Here is a 17,941-nt window from a genome sequence, read left to right on the forward strand (position 1 = left end):
GAGATCTCCACCGTCAATCTGCGCGATCCGACGACCGATCCTGCTCCGCTGACCAGATCTTCCATCTTCCATGCAGTACGCCACCTTTGATTGTTCTGTAAGGACGAAGGCGATCACCTACCAGTACTCGGAGCATTCCATCTTCAACCACTGCATTTAGAACAGAGTGGCCGAGAAGAAAAGGACCAGCCTCAAGCAGTTAAATGCATTCAATGGTTATGGAGTTTCATTCATATTTCACGCCACCTACTTAGAGAAGCACCGCCGAACATCAGAAAAGGTCAATTTGTTCATTAAAGCAAGCAGATTGTAGCAGAGACTCTATCAGAGAGTCAAGGTGGTTGGTGGTCCATTATGACCCCTCCGCTCATAAAACAACAGGATATTTTGTAATTAAACTCTATATATACCCACCACACAAATGTGATGAGGGTTGATGGTTGTAGTTTTGATGTAAGGTTCAACTTCTGGAGACTGTAACTACTGTGATACTTGCAGCGTCTGGTCTTCATTTTCAGCTAATACAAGCTTCTTTTGCTATTAATTGCTCACTTTCCATTTTTTCTCTGTTCTAGGTTGTCCCCGTTATGCATTTGTTCATGTGCTCTTGATTTTTAGCATTAGAGGGGCTGTCATCCCACCTCTGTGTTGAAGTCTAGTATGTATCATTGAATGTGTTATGCAGGTTTCTCTTTACTTAGTGCCAGAGAGCTGTCACCTTGTCTGTGCATTAAGAAATAGATTTGCAGACATCTTTACTGGATGCAGCCGGCCATCACATGGTCTTGTGTATCCACTAGTGTGGTCAGTATTCTCCATGTTCACTTAATCCTCAAACTGTGAGTAATTTGTGGTTTAAAGCCTTGTAGTCTGGGGGTGTTCACCCATGTCTGGAGTTAAGCATAGTAGAAGTGGTTATCTAGCCTGAACATGCATCATTCCTTCCATTCATCCATTTCCAACATTATGTTGAGTTTGTAATGTTCCCCAGCATCTCTGAGATACAACCTAGGAGAGCTTCTTGGGGTGATAACATTAATTGGCGCCATTGCTAGGGAGAGGAGATTGAAGCGTAGCTTCCCTGGGAGAATGACACAGTTCCAGATTTTGATGATAGACAAAGTCTGGACACATTTCTAGTTGTAATCATCTATCTGGCGACTCCACTAGAGGAAGACCAACCTTTGACAACTACGCAGTATAGTCCTGGCTCAATTGGTTAGACATGCTTGAAGAAATCCTCAGAAATCACCAGCTGAATCAGTGCCTGACCTTGAGAAGATCGTTAAGTAGAAGAAAACGTTGCAGAAAGGAGCATTAGGATTAGGTAAGCCCAAAAAGTCCCATGTATCTCTGCTAGTGAAGAAATCACCTTCAAAGATTCATAAAGCTCCTATTCATTCATTCCCCTTTCGGATTTCAGTCCAAAGAAAGCATCCCATGTTGTCCATCATATTCCGCTGTCTCTACTATTCATTTCATTGATCCATATCACTCAGTCTACCAGTATCATTCCACCCACCTCAGTCATGGCAGGTCAGCAAGCTCTTACAAAGATAGAAAGAATCGTTGCTGCTAGGTATGGACCCTTGGTCTTGCCTGCCCCTTTGAATGCCATGCCTGCAGGAGATTATCGGGAATTTATGCCTAAGTTTACTGGTGCAGAGGGAGTATCAGCTGAAGAACATCTAGAGTCCTTTTATAGTTATGTTGATAACTTAGATATCAATGAAGTGGATGTGTGGATAAGGGTTTTTGTCCAAAGCCTAGATGGGGAGCCTAGAAAATGGTTTAGAGAATTACCCCCTAAGTCTATAGCAGACATTGAGTCCTTAGATGATGTGTTCCTAAAGCACTGGGAGGATAAGAAAGATCTGCTTTATCATTATACTGAATTTGGGAACTTGTAGAGGGAGAATGGTGAGCTATTGTCTGATTTCAACATCAGATTCAATATTATGTACAACAGAATACCAGCTGAAGTCAAGCCTACCCCTACTTCTGCTATGCTCACCTATGCTAATGCCTTCAATTCTCAGTTCTGCCTGTTGTTAAGAGAAAGAAGATGTGCTTCTTCCAGTGATACGCAAGATGTAGCCTTTCAAGTAGAATCAAACATCATTGCTGCATAGAGGCTCGGAGGTGATGCTCAAAGAAGAAGACAAGGGAGTGAGTCCTCATCATCCTCAAATCCTGAGATCGATAAAATGGCCAGGATGGTAGAGTTACTAGCCTCCGAAGTTTCCAAATTAGAAGTTGAGCAGTATTTTGAGGAAGCAGGAGCTCCTAATACCTTTACTCTTTCAATTTCAAATCCATATAGAGGAGCACAGGAGCAGTTGCATATTTTGCAGAAAAGCAAAAATGCAAACGAAGATCAAAGGGTCAAAACCCTTTTTCAGAGTGTAGTCACGGAGGAAGAGCAATATGAAGAGGAGGATGACGTCCATGGTTTGGAACATAAGGGCAGTGCCCCTTTCTTAACAAGAGCTGCATATGAAAAAGCATCATCCAAAGTCACTGCTCATGAGTTTGTTGTACATGAAGAACAACAAGCTGATCAGCAGGAGCAACCAGAAGTAGGTCCTACCATCCTCCAAGAATCTGGGCCTAAAGCCAGCACATCTTTTAATGACTATGCAGATCTGAAAATTGCCGAGCCTTCTTTTGTCCCCAGCCCAGTGATCAATAAGGGAGAAGAAAGCTCCCCATCATCTTATGTTTCTTTGTCTGCTCAAAAGAGAATCCCTCATAATTGCCCCCTAGGCACTAAGGCAGGTCATAGCTCCATTCCCAAGGTTGATACTGATCACCTTAGTCTTGATATTCTGAAACCTGCCCAGGTGGCCTCCACACAGCTTGAAGGGGTAGTTTATCAGATCACAGAGGAAGAGGGTGCACAAAGATGGGACACCTCCTTGGATGTGGACTGCTCTAAGAAAAATGAAGGAGCAGATGATGTCCCTATGTCCCCCGCACAAGAATACATTAGTTCACCATTCATATTAATCATACAGGCCACAGGTGACACAGACAAGTACATAGCAACCGTGGTTATTCAGCAGGTGTACAGAAACTCCCATGAACAACATCCAAGGAGGAGAGCGTACAGAGAGGGGATGAGGTTTGGATCATCTCTACCTGACAAAGTCAAATGTCCTAAATTGTTTGAGGTAGAGGATCAAATAAATCCAATTTTTCAACTCTTTGATGAATCGGCTGACAGGCCAGCTGAGAGGAGGAGAAACAATTTTGAGGGTCCAGTTGATGGCTCGTTTTTGAATATTTATGTTGTTTTCCAGTCTTAATGATTGTAAGCATGTTCTTTTACAGGTTTTAGCATAGACTTAATTGTACTCCATGCCCAATGGATACTAGGAAATGTTTTTAAGCTTGTTTTCTATGAAGGCATTGGTCTGCAGTTCTTGAGACCTCACAGGGAGGATCTCATCCCCAGAAGGAGCCAGTGTTAGCTCTGCTACATTCTCTAAAGCTGGAGGCCAACTTGGCCCTTGGTCATGCTCAAAGAAAGGCTCGTGGTGGTTGCCCTCACCTTCCCCTTTTACCTCTCTTACCCTCCTCTCTCTTTACTTCCCATGTTTTCATTCAAAACCATAGTCAAAGCCCTTTCCGAGTCTCGGGCTTTAATACGTACAAAACCTTATAAATCCGCGACCCCACACTTACCCACCTTCGTAAAGCTTCCCTACAACCCCAGGCATTGATCTCCGCCACTTTGATCTAACGGCTCCCATCGCAGAAAGCCGCACAACTTTTACCCATCATCCGATCATCTTACCCCGCGATCGGACGGCGATCACACCTCCCGCTTTCACAAGTTGCCAGCAGATTAACCCATGGGTAAAGCAGTTTTCCTCCGCCACGCGTCACCTACTGATTGTGATCGTACTCCTTTGTACGTTTATTTCCATCCTCCAAAAGCGATGCAGGGAATACCACCCGCCACTGAAACCGAAATCGCCGTGTGTTATCTCCCACGCTATTCTTCCGCCTGATAGCTGTCAGATCTACCCAACCACGATCCGATGGCCCACGTTTGTCCATCCATGTTTTCTCTCGATACCTCCTGTAAGTTGATCTCCGCCGTTTATCTGCCAGATCTGATGACTCACAATCATTTTGCCTCTTTTCCGCCCTATACTCTGTGCCAAGAGATCTCCACCGGCGATCTGCGCAATCCGACGGCTGATCCTGTTCCGCTGACCAGATCTTCCATCTGCGATGTAGTACGCCACCTTTGATTGTTCTGTAAGGACGAAGGTGATCACCTACCAATACCCGGAGCATTCCATCTTCAACCACTGTATTCAAAATAGAGTGGCCGAGAAGAAAAGGACCAGCGTCGAGCAGTTAAATGCATTCAATGGTTATGGAGTTTCATTCATATTTCATGCCACCTACTCAGAGAAGGACCGCCGAACAGCAGAAAAGGTCAATTTGTTCATTAAAGCAAGCAGATTGTAGCAGAGACTCTATCAGAGAGTTAAGGTGTTTGGTGGTCCATCATTACCCCTCCGCTCATAGAACAACAGGATATTTTGTAATGAAACTCTATATATACCCAGCACACATATGTGATGAGGGTTGATAGTTTCATTTTTGATGTAAGGTTCAGCTTCTGGAGACAGTAACTACTATGATACTTGCAGTGTCTGGTCTTCATTTTCAGCTAATACAAGCTTCTTTTGTTGTTAATTGCTCACTTTCCATTTTTGCTCTATTCTAGGTTGTGCCTGTTATGCATTTTTTCATGTGCTCTTGATTTTTAGCATTAGAGGGGCTGTCATCCCACCTCTGTGTTGAAGTTTAGTATGTATCATTGAATGTGTTATGCAGGTTTCTGTTTACTTAGTACCAGAGAGCTATCACCCTGTCTGTGCATTAAGAAATAGATTTACAGACCACCTTACTGGTTGCAGTTGGCCATCACATGTTCGTGTGCATCTGCTGGTGTGGTCAGTATTCTCCATGTTCACTTAATCCCCAAACTGTGAGTAATTGGTGGTCTAAAGCCTTGTAGCCTGGGGGTGTTCACCCATGTCTAGAGTTAAGCATAGTAGAAGTGGTTATTTGGCTTGAATAGGCATCATTCCTTCCATTCATCCATTTCCAACATTATGTTGAGTTTGTAATGTTCCCGAGCATCTCTAAGATACAACCTAGGAGAGTTTCTTGGGGTGATAAAAAATACCACAATAAAATACCTTGGTTATGTCAATACCAAGGACACTTGTACCATTGTAATCTGCAAACTAATACCAGGGGAAAATACCATGGTTATCTCAATACCAAGGACTCTCATACCATGGTAATATCCCAAACAATGGCACAGGAAATACCATGGTTATGTCAATACCAAGGACTCCTATACCATGGTAATCTCGAAAACAATACTACAATAAAATACCATGGTCAAGTCAATACGAATACTATATTCAATAAGGTAATCTCGTATGCCAACCTACTCCACACACACATATCAATACCATGGCAATGTGAATACCAAGAATGCATGTACCATGGTAATACTCTACTCATGCTCAATCAAATACCAAGTTAACCCATTCAACTACGATACCAAATACCATGGGAAAAATCCTTGGTAACATTGTATAACCAAACAATCATATACATAACCAATACATATTGAAACACCTGCAATCAATCAAGCTCTTGCCATGACATCCATATACACAACCATAACTTCTCCACATAATAAACCAATCAACAAAAAACATATGGACAAAAACCAAGCTACTCTAGAACCATTTTTCATATATCGTCCCCACACAAGCTATAGATCATAGATCATTACAGAAATACCAAAAACCATCTATACAAAAGCAACCTTCAACACAAACATTTTCCATCCTCACATCTCCATGCTAGTAGACATTCAAAAATTAATGTAACAAATAAACCAAGTACAAGCCACCTATAGCCAAACATGAAAGTTCTAACCAACTCTCCTGCAACCCATGCTACCAGGTTGACATTAATTCCAATCAACAATACATCTACAACACTCTAACACACATCAATGCTAACAATCTCCCCCTTTGGCATTGATGGAGAACCCAGTTGATCTAACCATTTGAACTATCCTATAAGAACTGATCTCCATCCTCACATTCTCCCGCTTTGACATAATGAAGGGCTAGACATGTGAAGGATAAATTCTATATGCTCCTCTCCATGTAATGTGCTCCATCAATAAAAATAGATATTCCACTCAATATCATATGCCAATTATGAATAATGGAATGCATGATTGAAAGATGAGAATAATAACAACAATCCTCCACATAGTAGAAAATGATGTGGAATGAAATCCCCCTGGACACAAGATATGCCTAATTAACATCACACTATAGCAACAATATACATCTACTATCAAAAACAACAAAATCCATGTCATATATTAGAAGCAAATCAAATCATCAACACATAGCATCAGCAACATAATGTGACCAACTAGCTGCAACTATGATCAAGTCTATAGCATCAACAACATATATCCAATCAACTCATGAACAACAACAACATACATTCTCTCCATCTCATATCTGTATCTCCACACTATACTTTCTACAAGCTTAAAACTCATACATCATGAACAATAATGACTATCTGGATATAGATATATAGATATATATCACTGTCAATTCCTCCTTTGCATATGCAAGAGGCCACTCCACATGGACCAATGACCATGACCAAATGATATTCAACAGAGTAGAGGTCTTCATGGACTTATCACATGACTATAAAATATTATAAATAATTGTATAATGACATCAATAAGGCAATACATATGGATGAGCCATGACACATGACTCTCTTTTAATGCATACATGAATCTAGATGCCCTACTTATGATAAGTATGAGAGTGTACATGAATAATGCATGAAATACATGGTTGTACGAACACTACTAACAACACACACATAGTCGCACCAACTCTTATGGCTCTCAACTCTAAGCATGATGCATGCAATAATGAAACTTTCTCGTACATGGACATCATAATAATCCTCTCATAAATGCATTTCTAGTATAATGTCATAATGCAAGTACATAGAGCATATGATCAACAACATGTCCTCTTCATGGAAACAAGACAATATCAATATAAATCACATAAGAGACATGTGTTGGCCTCTCCAAATCACCAACCATAAGTCAATATTTCAGAAGCAGTAATTAGTAGCACATAACAATACATAGTGGCCCAACAATAACATATATCAGCGGTATCATAAACCAACAACATAACACACCAATCAACCCAATATATCATCTCTCTATAGCAAAGAATAACAACTACAATAATCAGCATATGGAGCATGAATCTCTGTAATATTGACTATATGGGAAGCAACAATATCCACATAATGATGCAGTGGTAGCAACAATACATATCACATTAGCAATCATGCTCATAAGTATAATCATCATGCATTAGATAGCTTAAAATAAAGACGCCATATTCCAACAAGAACACAAGCTACAACATTAGATTTAAAATAAACAGCCAACAAGGATAACTCTATCATCAAATGTGCCTATGCACCATCATATAAAATCATCCACAACACCATATGTAGCAACAAAAACAACATGAAATAGCATGAAATGCATCCATGATGGTCAACTTCTAGTTTTCTGCGTATAGGCTGCAAATCTCTAACACATGAATTATGCAAGAAGCTATACCATACACTTACATGGCACCAACACATGGATGATATCATAAAAAAAAATGCATAATACTAGCCATTTGCATTTGAACTAATGTAGGTAGCATATAATTCATACACAACCAAAATGCAAGCTCCTGCAATAACCTCATGTCAAATAAGAACATAACATGAATAACAAAAGTCTCCAAGGAAACATGATGTCATCAAAACCACTTAAATATTGGAAGCATATGAAGTGCTCCCCCTGAACACGTTCCATCTCGACTCACCACAATGGAATATCTCTTGATCACAATAGCTGCGGATATGTCATTAGTAACACAAATCTAATATCAAAAAATATCATAAAAGGTGAAAGGCATTAATAAAACTAGTTTCAAACATCAACAAAACTTCTCATCAATCAAATCTATTCATATTCACTTCTCTTTCTATGGAAACACCTCCAATAATCTACCATGTAAAATAATGATGTACCATAGCTCCCCGTAAGGCCATGTGAGCCTCAATTTCCTCTTGCAGATCCTTGTTGCTCCTTCTTCCTCAAAAGTTGGAGTTGTTGTTCTCTTGCATGCAAATTTATAGTTGTCTTCATACTTGGCCTATTTTTCATATTCTTCATTCCTTGATTATGTGGCCTCAAGCAAATTGGATTCTTGCAATATTTTGCCATATGACCAAGATTTTCACATACATAGCACCTGGTCCGCCATAAAAATGGAGGAAAGGGCTCATATCTCTCATTCTTCATTCTATCCTTCCCTACATGCAACCTGCATTCAATAGCCTTATGGCCAAAATAATTTCATGAGTAGCAATGATCCAAAAATGGATCTTGGATAAACCTCCTAAGTCTAAAAGACTTCATATAAGAGGTAAAAGGTGCCAAATGGCACAAATCCTTTGTAAATCAGAGGAAAATGAAAATCGCAGGCTACTCTCAGAAATATTCTCATTGTAGAGATCCCTTCATTCTAAATCCAACGCAACTTGAATGGGAAAAAACAGACTTCAGATGGAGAAGTTATCATAAAATGAGGCTACCTATTTCCGAAGGAAAAAGAGGCAAAATCCCTTGTAAATGGGTCCTAAAAACCCTCTAAGTCTTCAAAATCTCCTAAAAGGTCAAAACCACCGAAAAACGGGAAGTCTTAGAAAATTCGGATTACACTATCGGAACCAAAAAAACATGAGAAAATAGCAAAAACAAGCCTATCAGAGGCTTGAACAGTGTTTGCATAGGAGCCATCGGATTTATCCGACCAATGGTCCAGATCTAATCAACAATCGCAATTTGTAGTTGCTATCAGGGGATATTCTATGGCTATTGTGATTGCGACATTGCAATCAACAATTACAATGGAGCGATATCGCAATCGACGACCATAACAGAGCGCTACACCGGCCTAGGGCATGAGCGATTTGCAATTGCGACAAGTTGCATCGCAATATCGCATTAGTGCATTATAAAGGAGCAGATATATGTTATATATAAATATGTGATCTGATCGCCGGACCCGATAACACTTTAAAACGATATTCCGTAAACATTCCAAATCCGATATAAGGCCATATTTATGGGATTTTAGTATTTTAATGTATTTCTAAAATACAAAGGGACATGCCATTTGTGACATGCGATAATGACTCCCAGGCAGACCCCATAGAAATACAAGGTGAAATTAAGGACTTCTGAAGTCTGATAAATAGATATTTGGCAGGTTTTTCCCGTGTTTTATAGCACTCCTTGTGAAAACATAGAATGACTGCTTCTGAAGGAATTTTAAGCGTCGATGCACTCTTCCATTACAGCATAGGTGGCATTCATCCCCTAGAGCTTTTAGCAATGATTGCTAATGCTCAGAGAAGGGATTTGAGCAGACTGTGGCTGCAAGATAGAGAACCCGAGAGGGGAAATGAATCAACAATGTCTATTTGGCTTAAAAGCCATGAACGTCAAAGACAGATGGTTGCTGAGTTGATTGTGGGTTTTTGTTGTTGATCCTTGAGGTTTTGCTACTGAAAGTAAAGCCAAAGCAGGAAGCTAAGGAAAAAGAGGTAGCACAGAAGCCAAAGAAGCAGCGCAAAAGCTAAGGAGGCAGCGCAGAAGAAAAAGAGTAGCCAAGCGAGTCACTTGGAGTTCAAGTGAAAAGCCCAAAACTGATAGAGGGTAGAAAGAAGCTAAAGAAAAGAGCCAGAGAGATAGAGCCATAACCAAGAGCCAAAGAGCCAGAGTCAGAGCTAAGAGCCAGAACCAAGAGCCAAGAGCCAGAGCTTCAAGAGCCAAGGGATAACATAGTGTCTGAACCCATTGTTTTTGTGTAAAACAATAGGAGTTGATCCAAGAGCTTGTAAAAAGGACCTATACCATAATCCCAGAGAGCCTAGTTGAGTTGAGTAGAGCTCACGGAGATGTAGCCCAAGAGTTGTGGGTGAACTCCTAATTAAACTGTTGTCTTATGTGTTTGTTCTTACTGCTCCATTATTCACTGTCATATGAATTTATATATATGTTTAAGCACATTTACATATCAGCTAAAACAACATATTTTTAAGGCATATAATCAGTTTAAAAAAAGCATAAGCATACACTATATTGCCAAGCACATTCTCAATTCGGCATTGGTTAATCATAAAGACTTGGGAAAATTTAAAGCTTTGGAAGTCGGAGAGGTTCTTGTAAGTTAGACAAGAAGCCTAGGAGCCCCATTTTCAAATCAAGCAATAACCCTAAAAATGACCATTACGCCTGATTTGGGATGAATTATGTGAAGTGGGTTGTCTTCCTTCCTTGTTTTCTTGATAACATATTTTGTACCACTTCTTTTCTTGTTGCATGGATCTACAAGTTGTTGCAATATGTCATAACTTCTGGCAGTTGAAGCATCTCAAATCTCCCAAAGGTGAGAATGATATTCTAGGTTCTTTTCTTGGCATCACCTTTGAAATTTCTTTCTTGAGTTCCTTCTTTAGTTTCTTATTTTGTTGATGGATCTTTTTCTTTCTGATTTTGTTATTTCTATCATAGGCTATACTTGTGGCTACAACTAAACTAGTTCTCCTTTATGAATGTTGCAATCTAATTTGCAAGATGAGGAAATTTGGATGCTCTTAAATTGAGTGGTTTTCTTCCCCAAATTGCCTCTTAGTAAAACCACTTCTAATTCCAATCTCTCAAACTCCTCCTCCATTTCTCTATATTTCTTATTCATTTCTTCCTCAATATTATATTCCTCCTTAAGATGAATTTTCAATCCATGAATATTTTCTCTTAATCCATTCTCCTTCCCTCAAAAATCTACAAATTTCTTTTATGATCCTTACATGCAAACGTTAGTTTATCCACTTGAGTAGCTAATTCCTTTATTAGAAACATTTCTTATTCATATTCATTCTTAACAAGATAAATATTAATCTTCTTCTTCTATTTTTTTTTTGGCATACGACTATTTCTATTAACAAGGTAAAGGTACAATTACAGCATGACCGGAGTCAAGAACTCTGCACTGGCAGTAGGCAGAACCATCAAAAAAGCATATGTAAAAACTATCTGTTTTTAGAACCCACGCAGGGGACCGAGCTGAGATTCATATGACAATACAAAATTACCCAAAAAACTAAGAAACACCAGAGAACCCATAAGTTGTTTGCCTTACAATCATGCCCAATGGTGAAGGGCGCACTGCAAGAAGAAGAGGCTTGGGTGGACGAGCTAGTCATCAGGAGGCTCTTCTATGATACGACACCATCCAAAATCTGGAAAATCCCCTGCTTGAGCCGCGTTCTGAACAGAGGGACCCGGGTCAGCCATCATCACATCCTGAGCTCTGCATGTCTGTTCATTTGCTTCCTGCCGAGGAGCATTTTCGACATTCAGCTGGAGGGAAGAAGAAGGAGCCGAGATTTCCCCCAAGCCCCCAGGATGAGTACCAGTATCTTCGGCTTGGTTGTCTTCATGGAAAACCACCGTGAAATAAGCAGTTATCCTGGGTCTATTCAGAGTGCTATCAAAGGTGAAGATGGCAGAACCAGAAGTGGGTACAGGCCCGTGGCGGGAGCTGGTGGCGCGGGACCGCCCTCTTCTACTTCGGGTAAATGGGCGACGTCCAACTGAAAAATCACTAGAAGACGAACTAGTGGGAGCTCGCCTCGGCTGGCCTCTACGGCAGCCCATCCTTGGTCGTAAACGAGGCATCTGGAGTATAGCAACCGCAGAGGTCCAGGAATGCGGCACAGCAGCACGAACCGGCGGGTGGCAGCAGCTTTGCCTGCTGATTGAACAGCCTTTGCTAAGCTTAAACCCTTTCTCCAGGAGAGCCAAACTTAGCTCAGAGAAATCCCTGCCTGTACCAGAAACCAGCAACCAGAAAAGGAGATGAATCACTGAGATAAGGACATGAAAGCAACAACACAAAATGCCGGAAAGAAACGTGAAGAGGAACAGAGTTTGCTCCGCCAAGAGGGCCGAGCCAAGCGACAGAGGAACCCGAATCCCCTCAGGTGACCTGAAGTCCGAAGTGAGACCGGAGGCAAGAGAGAAGAGCAAATAAAACAGTAATGTCGCCGCCTCCCCAGGACCTCCCCTGACCTTATCCTTCTTTGGCATGCCTCGGGAGGCTCCTCCCATTACTTTTGCATTGATGGACCTCGCCTTCTGATGCAGGCTGGAGCGTGCGGAGGTAGAAACCATAACGTTGAACCTAATGTGAGAGCTGAAACCTCGGGATTGAAATCCTATCATGCGAACTCTGTGCTCATGCCATGCACCAAAACCCAAACCACTCTTTAACATCTTGTACTGAGCGAGCAGGTGGCGATCTGCCTCACCCCAACCCTATCTCGTCATATTAATTTCCATCACAAGAACCCGCATCCAGGAGGGCAGCATCCTTTTGAACCAGAAGTTTGCATTCCTATCCATGATCATGATTTTGGATTATGTCTAGAGTCCCTGTGATTAGAGTGTGCTCAGTTTCCACACCCAATTTGGCCAGAAGGTCTGCAGCCTTGTTGCCTTCCCTCTTTACATGATTGAAGATGATGGCTCGATTGTTGTGAAGCCATTATTCTATGGCCTCCAATCTAGCTTCTAGTCTCCAACTATTGGAAATTTTCCTAGCATGAGTCCCATTTAGGAGTTGTTTAGCCATGTTGATGAGGATTAGGGAGTCACCTTCGGTTTCCAGGGGATGAAAGTTGTGGTTCCGGGAGAGGAGGAGTCCTTGCCGCAGACCCTCCAATTCAGCCGATTTGTTGGTGTCCCATCCTATGTTGCCAAAGTAAATAAGGAGGCGCGACCCTTCATGATTTCTGAAAATTCCTTCGAATCCATCTTTTCCAGGGTCGCCCTTTGATGCTCCATCAAAGTTGAGCTTGAAAGTGTGCTTTGGAGGGGAGGTCTAGGAGTCCTTCTTTGTGTTGATGCTTTATGAGGGGGCTTGAGTAGGAGTTCCCTGTGGGAGAGGCATGTTCCAATTAGCCCAGATGGCCTTCTCATTTGCAAGAGTGGGAAAGTCGTCCGGCATCCACGTGCGAAGCACCAAGGTCTCTTTGAGATTCAGACAAAAGTTTCCCCAGATGATCTCTGGTGGAGTAATTTGATCTTTGAATATGCGCTTGTTCCTTTCCTTCGAGATACACCAAATGAGGAACCCAGGAATCAATCTCCATAATTAGTTGAGAACTTCACTTTTGTAGGGATTCTGATGCCATTAGCGTATGGAGTTGGTGATATCGTCTAACACCCTGCATCTTCTTTGACATCAAAAATTGGCCTTCTCCCATAGATGGTTGGCAAGGGTAAAAGAATCCAGAAGGTGCTGGAGTGTTTCCTCCTGAGAGTTACAATTAACACAGATTGAGGGACCATGATAGTTTCTTCACCTGAGTTTGTCCCAAGTGAGTATTTTTCGGTGCCCCACCAACCAAAGGAAGAGTGAGACTTTGGGCCAGGTGCCTATTGACCATATTCTTCCCCAGATGGGGTCCAGGGGCGAGGGATTTGTACATATGATTTTGTAAGCCTCTGTGGTGGAGAAGGTTCCTCTTGGCAGTAGCCCCATCGAAGGATGTCTCTGCCTTCAGAGTATCTGATTCAGCGTTTTTGGAGCTCCCTTTCCAGATCCCTCATAGTTTGGTGATCCGCGCTTCTGATTATCCTGTCACTTTGCTGCCATTGCCTATACCCTTGATCTGTCTCCTGAGTCCAATAATGCCATATCTCTTCCTGATGCTGCTCTTCCCCGGAGTGGCCTGGAAGCTGGCGGAGAATGCCATTGAGCTTTGGCAATTGGTTCCATGCGTCCATCCAAAACCGAGTTGTTCTGCCATTTCTTACTTCCCAAAAACTATGTTGTTGTATCATCAAGAAGTGTTGTTTGGCTACGTTCCATATGAGTGAACCTTTTGCATTGGGAGTTAATCTGATGAGCTCCTCCTGTGGCCTGTGGTTGGCATATTTGGCAGTCCAGATGGCTACCCATGTCTTGTTGGGGGTGGATAGCCATTGCCACCAGATTTTTGCGCACATAATAGCATTGTTGTAACAGGGGTCTCTCAGACCAATACCCCCTTGTTCTTTAGGCTTGCACACAGTGGTCCATTTTACCAAGGCCCATTTGCGATTTGTACCTATAGCCCCCCAAAGAAAGTTGCACTGTAGATCCTTTATTCTTTTAATTACCCATTTAGGTGCTGCAAGGATTGAGAATAGGTAAAGCGGCATTGCCTGTAGCACAGCCTTAATTAGCACCAATCGACTAGCTATATTCAGAGATCTGTGTGTCCATAAGTTGAGGCGGGATTCAAGCTTCTCGAGGAGCATATGCCAGGAGGCATGCTTGATGGCCGAATCAATAAGGGGGGCTCCAAGATATTTAGAAGGGAGAGTGTCTATGGAGAATCCCAAGATACGAGCTATGGCACGCTGAATAACAGGTGGAGTGTGGAAGAAAAAAATCTGCGATTTGGCCTTGTTGATGCTTGTTCCTGAAGCCTCAGAGAAGTCATTCAGCAAGGATTTGAACATAGAGGCTTCCTATACTGACGGGTAACCAAAAATCATGTTGTCATCGACAAACTGCTGATGGGTTATTGCAGGGGAGTTGTGAATGGATAGACCTTTGATCTGCTGGGAGAGGAGGGCTTGTTTGATGTGGCGGCCCAAGCCTTCTGCCATGAGTACAAAAAGGAATGGAGAGAGAGGGTCGCCTTGCCTTATTCCTCTTGAGGGACTAAAGGGACGGGATGGGATGCCATTTACAAGGATGGAGAAGAAAGTTGAAGATATGAGGCTCAGAATCCAGCGAACCCACATTGGAGAAAAACCAAAAGCTGTTAACATTTTTTGTATGTATGCCCAACTGATCTTATCAAAAGATTTTGAAAGGTCAAGCTTGAGAATCATACCTGCCTGTTTGGAGTGCTTGAGAGAATGAATGATTTCGTGCATGAGGATGATGCCATCCAAGATCTGTCTTCCTTCCACATAGCTAGATTGTTCAGGCGAAATGAGCAGGGGCAGCAACGACTTTAATCTGTTGGCTATGACTTTAGATATCACCTTGTAGATTACATTGCATAGAGCGATTGGACAAAATTTATCCAAAATATTGGTGCTTTCTTCTTTATCAATGAGCGCAATGAAAGTAGAATTGAGAGAGGGAAGAAGCTAGTGAAGAGTGCGTGATTCCTCCACCACAAGCCAGACCTCTTCTTTTATCAGCTCCCAGAAGGAGTGGAAGAAAGTGGTAGTAAAGCCATCCAGGCCAGGGGCTTTGCCCTCCTTGAGCTGATGCATTGTGGTGTCCACCTCCTGAGGCAGAATTGGGTGAAGAAGGAGCTTGTTGTGTTCTTCTGTGATGATTTTCGGCACATTTTGGGTGATTTTTTCAATAGCAGGCCATCTATCTGTTTGGGGCTCTTGATGAACTTGCCGGAAGTGTCTTATGAATTCCTACTCGATCTCATCATGCTTTTCTACTCTTTCCCCATCTTGCTTCTGAATGAAAGAGATAGTGTTGTGCATTCTTCGCTGAACAGTGGTTCTGTGGAAGAACTTAGTGTTTCTTTCTCCTTCTTTCATCCATCTTATCCTGGATTTCTGCTTCCATAATATTTCCTCCTGCTTTCTCCTCTCCTCCAGTTGATTGTGAATGTGTTGCTCCTATTCCAAAGTCCCTTCATTGTGTCCCCACGTGATTATTTGTTGTTGGAGCTCTTTCATTTCCTTGTTTAAGTCCTGTTGCGCCTGAAAAATGTTTCCAAAAGTCTCTTGATTCCAAAGCTTGATTCGGGATTTGAGATATTTGAGTTTCTGTTGAAACTGGAACATTTTAGATCCCTCTGGTGGTTGGAAGTTGTTCCAAGTATACCTGATGAAGTCTTTGAATGCGGGATGGGTGAGCCAAAATGCTTCAAAGCGAAATGGTCTCCTGTTGGCGTTGCCCGGTCTTTGCCACTGGAGGGATATGGGCCAATGATCAGAGCCTGAGTAAGGGAGAATTGTTGCCGCTATATCACCTCCCAAATGCACCGCATTATCAGATATGAGGAATCTGTCCAGTTTGGATGCGATTTGTTGCCTTCCAGTCTGACGATTGCTCCATGTATGCGTACCATTGCAGAATTGCAGATCGATTAAAGAATTGTTTTGGATGAATTCTTTGAAGTGTCCATTTTCCTGCTCCATCTTAGCTCGACCCCCTTGCTTTTCCTCTAACTTAGTGATCATGTTGAAGTCTCCTCCAATGATCCAAAGAAGATGGAATTTGTTGAGATTCAGTACTTCTAAAGTGTTTAGTAAAACTATTTTATTACCAGCCTCCTGTGAGAAATAGACGTTGGTAATATGGCCATGGATGTTAGTGCCTATTATGTGAAAAGTGGCCTAAATAATGTGGTGATATGCATGAAAATCTGAGAGAATTATCGCTTGCAAGTTCCAGGCAATAGCTAGCCCGCCTGAAGCCCCTGAAGCATCCACTGCTACCGAACAACTTCCTGGCCATGCTCTGGAGAGAATGTTTCCCAGAGTGATACTGTTACACTTCATTTCTTGAAGGAAGCAAATCTGTGGCTGCTCCTGCTTTATCATGTTTTTTATCATTCTTAGTTTCCCTGGGCTGTTGAGCCCTCTTAAATTCCATGAAGTGAGCTTCATGATTCACTACTAGTGGTGGGCTTGTAGTACTTTGTCAACTTCGCATACCTGCCTGAGTCAACCAGGATTTTCCCTATTGCGATTGTTCGTTGGAGGTTTGTTCTTCTCCCTCTCTTTTTGGAATCTTTTGGGAGGAGACCGCCATCCCAATGACTGCCCGGTTGAATGCCTAGCTATTGTTGCTGGTATGCCCTGGAAATGATGACTTCTAGTGTGCTGAGCTGATGCTCTGGAATCTTGTCATAGTCCTTCTTTTTGCAAGCTAGTTCGAGCTCCAGAATGTCAAGTCCTCCCAAGTCAATGCTTTCCAGTTCTTCATCCATCAGTTGCGGTTGGCTAGTGTCTTTTGAAGTGAATGCTACGCTCAAAGATTGGTTGGGAATGCCGTCCACATCCATATCCTTTTCTTTCCAGTCCGAGCTCTTCCTGGCCTCCTTAGGGGATCCATGGTCATCTTCGGGAGGGCGAGGAGTGGGAGAGGATCCAGAAGGTGGAGGGATTGTAGGTGCTAAGATGGGTGAGGGGTTGGTCCTCGAATTCAAGGGTTGATCTTCAGAGGTTTTGTCGAGAATCTCAAAGCTATTACTAGTAGAAGGAAAGGATGCAGCATCTTGCTGGGGATTTTTCCCATTAGAGGATTTTTTGTGTGATCTTTTGCGATTTGCTACTTTTGTGAAGCCATCTTGGGTCTGCTTGTCAGAGGGATCTGGGGATTGGGGCTTGGCATTCAACGGGCAGTCCCAAAAATGATGCCCATGAGCATGACACTTGCGACAACGAAACGGTACATGTTCATAATCCAAGGGTTGAATCCATTCATATCATCGAAGATACTTACCGAATCTGGCAGAGCCTTTTCCAGGCGCATGAAGACGCAAATGCAGGCATAGGATGTATACCTATGCAACTTCGTTTCTTCTGCCGATTTTATATATTCCCCCAGCCCGTTTCCAATATCTTTGAGCGAATCCTCATCCCAATATTCCTCTGGTAGTGAGTACATCCTGATCCACATTGGTGCCCAACTGAGGTCCTCCTTATCTGGGTTGAATCTTT

General features: G+C 42.2%; 1 protein-coding gene across 1 annotated transcript; it reads right to left on the bottom strand.

The window, feature by feature from the left end:
• Positions 1-15,889: 15,889 nt before the first annotated feature.
• On the bottom strand, positions 15,890-16,414 carry LOC149168815 (uncharacterized). The gene has a single exon (XM_089424986.1). It carries the CDS (start codon positions 16,412-16,414, stop codon positions 15,890-15,892), a length of 525 nt encoding a protein of 174 aa, XP_089281112.1.
• Between the last annotated feature and the right edge of the window lie 1,527 nt (positions 16,415-17,941).

The sequence above is a fragment of the Pinus tabuliformis genome, chromosome 4_2, assembly GCF_031772625.1.
Source record: "Pinus tabuliformis cultivar Carrire ecotype Pingquan chromosome 4_2, CPIR1, whole genome shotgun sequence".
Lineage (NCBI taxonomy): Eukaryota > Viridiplantae > Streptophyta > Pinopsida > Pinales > Pinaceae > Pinus > Pinus tabuliformis.